The sequence below is a fragment of the Bison bison genome, unplaced genomic scaffold, assembly GCF_000754665.1.
Source record: "Bison bison bison isolate TAMUID 2011002044 unplaced genomic scaffold, Bison_UMD1.0 scf7180017845595, whole genome shotgun sequence".
NCBI classification, from domain to species: domain Eukaryota; kingdom Metazoa; phylum Chordata; class Mammalia; order Artiodactyla; family Bovidae; genus Bison; species Bison bison.
This window is the reverse complement of record NW_011476168.1, coordinates 64,271-69,442: the sequence shown is the minus strand read 5'-3', so window position 1 is coordinate 69,442 and position 5,172 is coordinate 64,271. Positions and strand designations below refer to the sequence as shown.

The 5,172-nt window shown below is 49.7% G+C and overlaps 1 protein-coding gene across 1 annotated transcript in view; it reads left to right on the top strand.

Annotated features, from left to right (window-relative positions):
* Positions 1–5,172, top strand: part of LOC104985686 — a 47,409-nt gene that overhangs the window by 6,085 nt on the left and 36,152 nt on the right. The window contains exon 9 of the mRNA XM_010835966.1: positions 8–193. Within this exon, the coding sequence (XP_010834268.1) occupies positions 8–193 (186 nt within the window). The remainder of the gene's footprint in view (positions 1–7; positions 194–5,172) is intronic.

Sequence of the window (5,172 nt, the reverse complement as noted above, 5' to 3'; positions counted from 1 at the left end):
TCTATAGGGCGGACGCCACGGGCACAGCCACGCACGGGCACGCGTGCCGCTGCCCCTTCATCCGCTGTCCGCCGGCCACGCATCCCAGGGGCAGCCGCAGTGGGACCGCCTGTGGTTCCGACCTGGGTCCAAGACGGCCACCCTCCCGTGGCGACCACATCCCAAAGGAAACCGCCTTTGCCCTGACGCCACGGTGCCCACGAGGGGAGGGAACCTTGAGCCTGCAGGGGAGGGTCGGTGCCGGGCACGCACCCCCTCTAGGCTGGCATACCTAGCAAGGGCTGAGCCCCATGCCGAGGGAGGGGACTCCCTGTCCTCAGGATCTGGACTGCTTTCTCTAAGTCGCACCTTTGTCATTCAAGGAATGCCCTCCACCAACCCTCCACTCTCCTGCATCTCCCCTGCGGGGAGACCATGGGGGTGGGGGTGGGGAGAAAGCTAGGCCTGTCTGCCTCTTTGCGACCCCGACCCCATGGACTGTAGCCCTCCAGGGTCCTCTGTCCATGGATTCCCCAGGCAAGAATACTGGGGTGGGTTGCCATTTCCTTCTCCAGGGGATCCTCCCGGTGCAGGGATTGAACCCAGGTCTTCTGCATTTTAGGCAGATTCTTGACCCTCTGAGCCACCAGGGAAGCCCCCCTACCAAAGAGAACCCTGCCCATCCCTAGCCTCCAGAATCTAAGGCTGCCTAGCTCACAGGTAGAGGGGACCACACCTCCAAACCACAAGTCCTCATCCTGGGTTGGGGGGCCCCACAATTAACTTCTCATCCAAGCCTGACCTGGGGAATGCTGCTGGGGCTTAGAGTGGGAGGAGCCAAAAGACCCGGCCCACAGGGCCCCCCACCCCCAGCCCTCTCAGCCACCTCTCCTCCCCTGGGCCCTCTGGGCTCTGCCTTGATCGTCCCATCTGCTTTATGTGTCTTCAGCCCAGCTCCCCTGCTCCGCTGCAAACCCAGTGACAGCGGGAGTCCTCCAGGCACCTCCGAGAATCCACAGCTAACCCCACACCACACCAATGCCCTAATGCACCCCCCCACCCCCAATCCAGTCCTCGAGTCTCCCAACTCAAGTGCTCCGGAAGCATTCCCTGAGGCAAGTGTCAACTGAAAAAAATTTGCACAGCCTAAAAGTCGAGTATTATGTTCTATTTGGCAGACTCACTTAGCCTAGCATGGCAGCCTTTCAGATACCTCTGAGGGACTTGTTCCAAAGAGGTCAGGAAAGGAGCCTTGGGCTTCCCTGGTGGCTCAGCAGGAAAGAATCCACCCGCAACGCGGGAGGTGCAGGTTCAATCCCTGAGTCGGGAAGGTTAGCCGGAGAAGGAAACGGCAATCCACTCCAGTACTCTTGCCTCAGAAATTCCATGGACAGAGGAACCTGGAGGGCTGTAGTCCATGGGGCTGCAAAGAGTCGGACTCAGAGACTTAACAACAACAGGATATACACCAGTTTTGGTTTGGGGGATAGATAGAGAAAAAGTAGATGAACAACAAAAGATTACTGATAATCACAAAAACAGACATCTCAAACTAAAGATTTTAGTGCTTTTTCTTCATGGATCACAGCCTTGTCAAGGCAAAGGGACTTGTGTAACTCAAAGAACCTCTATGAGCCAGGCCATGTAGACAAACAACTTACGGTGCAGAGTTCTGACTAAACATGGTTACCTGGAGGAGGGGGTAGTAAACCGCTCCAGGATTCTTGCCTTGAGAACCCCACGAACAGTATGAAAAGGCAAAAAGATACGACCCCAGAAGATGAGGCCCCCAGGCCGCAAGGTGTCCAGTATGCTACTAGGGAAAAATGGAAGGCCGTTTACTCATGAAGAGGCTGGGCCAAAGCAGAAACGATGCCCAGCTGTGGGTGCGTCTCGTGGTGAAACTCCAGTGCTGTAAAGAACAATATCGCCTAGGAGCGTGGAACGTTAGGTCCACGCGAGGTGGATGTGGTCAAGCAGGAGATGGCAAGAGAGGACACTGACGTCTTAGGAATCAGTGAACTAAAATGGACCAGAATCGGCGAATTTAACTCAGATGACCATTCTCTCTACTACTGTGGGCAAGAATCCCTTAGAAGAAATGGAGTAGCCCTCATAGTCAACAGTAGTCCGAAATGCAGTACTCGGGTGCAGTCTCAGAAACGACAGAATGATCTCGGTTCATTTCCAAGGCAGGTCATTCAACATCACCGTAATTCAGATATATGCCCCAACCAGTAACACTGAAGAAGCTGAAGTTGAACGGTTCTATGAAGACTTACAAGACCTTCTAGAACTAACACCAAATAAAGATGCCTTTTTCATCATAGAGGATTGGACCGCAAAAGTGGGAAATCAAGAGATACCTGGATTAACAGGCAACTCTGACCTTGAATACAAAACGAAGCAGGGCAAAGGCTAACAGAGTTTTGTCAAGAGAACACACAGGTTGTAGAAACACCCTCTTTCAACAACACAAGAGATGACTCCACACATGGACATCACCAGATGGTCGATACCAAAATCAGATTGATTATATTCTTGGCAGCCGAAGATGGAGAAGTTCTCTAACAGTCAGCAAAAATAAGACCTGGAGCTGACCATGGCTCAGATCATCAACTCCTTATTGCAACATTCAGACTTAAATTGAAGAAAGTGGGAAAAACCACTAGGCCGCTCAGGTATGACCTAATTCAAATCCCTTATGATTACATAGTGGAAGTGACAAATAGATTCAAGGGATTACATCTGATAGACAGAGTGCCTGAAGAGCTATGGATGGAGGTTCGTGACCTTGAACAGGAGGTGCTGACCAAAACTGTCCCAAAGGAAAAGAAATGCAAAAAGGCAAAGTGGCTGTCTGAGGAGGCCTTACAAATAGCTGAGAAAAGAAGAGAAGTGAAAGGCAAGGGTGGAAGAGAAGACCCAACTGACCCAACTGAAGGCAGAGTTCCAGAGAACAGCGAGGAGAGATAAGAAAGCCTTCCTCAGTGATCAGTGCACAGAAATAGAGGAAAACAGTGGAACGGGAAAGAATAGAGATCTCTTCATGAAAACTAGAGATATCAAGGGGACAAGGATGCAAGGGTGGGCACGATAAAGCACAATAAGAATATGGACCTGACAGAAGCAGAGGAGATCAAGAAGAGGTGGCGAGAATTATACAAAAAAGGTCTTAATGACCCAGATGACCACAATGCTGTGGTCACTCACCTAGAGCCAGACATCCTGGAGTGTGAAGTCAAGGTGCCTTAGGAAGCATCACTATGATCCAAGCTAGTGGAGGTGATGAAGTTCCAGCTGAGCTATTTCAAATCCTAAAAGGTGATGCTCTTAAAGTGCTGCACTCAATATGCCAGCAAATTTGGAAAACAGCCGTGGCCACAGGACTGGAAAAGGTTAGTTTTCATTCCAATCCCAAAGAAAGGCAATGCCAAAGAATGCTCAAACTACTGAATAGTTGTGCTCATTTCACATGCTAATAAGGGAGTGCCCAAAATCCTTCAAGCTAGGCTTTAGCTGTACGTGATGTCCAGATGTCCAAACTAGATTTAGAAAAAGCAGAGGAACCAAGAGATCAAATTGCCAGCATTTGTTGGATCATAGAAAAAGCAAGGGAATTCCAGAAAAACATCTACTTCTGCTTCATTGACAGTGGTAAAGCATTTGTGTGGATAACAAAAAACTTGGAAAATTCTTCAAGAGGTGGAAATACCAGACCATCTCACCATCTCTGCCTCCTGAGAAATCTGTATGCAAGTCAAGAAGCAAGAGTTAGAACCAGACATGGAACAACAGACTGGTTCCATATTGGGAAAGGAGTACATCAAGGCTGTATGCTGTCACCCTGCTTATTAACTTCTGTACAGAGTACATCATGCGAAATGCTGGGCTGGATGAAGCACAAGCTGGAATCAAGATTGCCGGGAGAAATATCAACAACCTCAGATATGAAGATGACACCACTTTAATGGCAGAAAGCAAAGAGGAGCCTCTTGGTGAAAGAGAGTGAAAAAGTTGGCTTAAAACTCAACATTCAAAAAAGTAAGATCATGGCACCTGGTCCCATCACTTCATGGCAAATAGATGGCGGAAAAGGGGAAGCGGTGAGAGATTTTCTCTTCTTGGGCTCCAAAATCACGGAGCCTGGGCTCCGGCGGCTCAAACGGTAAAGACTGCAGCGCAAGAGACCCAGGTTCGATCCGTGGGTGAGGACAATCCCCTGCAGAATGAAATGGCTGCCCACTCCAGCACTCTTGTGTGGAGAATTCCATGGACAGTAGAGCATGGCAAGTAGAAGGGCAAAAAGTGGAAGCAGTGACAGATTTTATTTTCTTGGGCTCCAAAATCATGGCGGACCGTGACTGCAGCCATGAAATTAAAAGATGCTTGGAAGGAAAGCTATGATGAACCTAGACAGAGTATTAAAAGCAGAGACATCACTTCCTGAAAAGGTCTGTATAGTCAAAGTTATGGTTTTTCCAGTAGTCATGCATGGATGTGAGCGTTGGACCAAAAAAAGGCTGAGCACTGAAGAACTGATGCTTTCGAATTGTGATGCTAGGAAGGACTCTTGAGAGTCCCTTAGACAGCCAGGAGATCAGCCGGTTCATCCTAAAGGAGATAACGCTGAATCTTCATCGCAAGGATGAAGCTGAAGCGCCAATACTTTGGCCACGTGATGTGACAAGCCGACTCATTGGAATAGCCCCTGATTCTGGGAAAGATTGAAGGCCAAAGGAGAAAAGGGCGACAAAGGATGAGACGGTTAGATAGTATCACCAACTCAGCGGACCTGAATAAGCAAACTCTCTGTGATAGTGAAGGACGGGGGAGGCTGGTGTGCTGCAGTCCATGGGGCGGCAAAGAGTCGGACAGGACTGAGCGACCGAACGACAACAGACCAAGGATTTTTCGTTTTTCTACATAAGGAAAGATGCAAGTCTGGTCTCTTTGAAATCACTCCTTTGATATGCATCTTAATTATCTCAGATCGCTGTCCGGATTTCCTCCGTCTGAATCCCCTCAGGCTACAGCATGGGAGAGGGGGTGGCTACACTGGCTGAGGGCCTGATGGTCACAGCATCCTGTGTTTATTGAAATGCCAGGGGATTTGGGGCCCCCAGCATCCTCCCCCTGCATCCTTCCCCTGCATCCTCCCCCCATCATCCTCCCCCAGCACCCTCCCCCCAG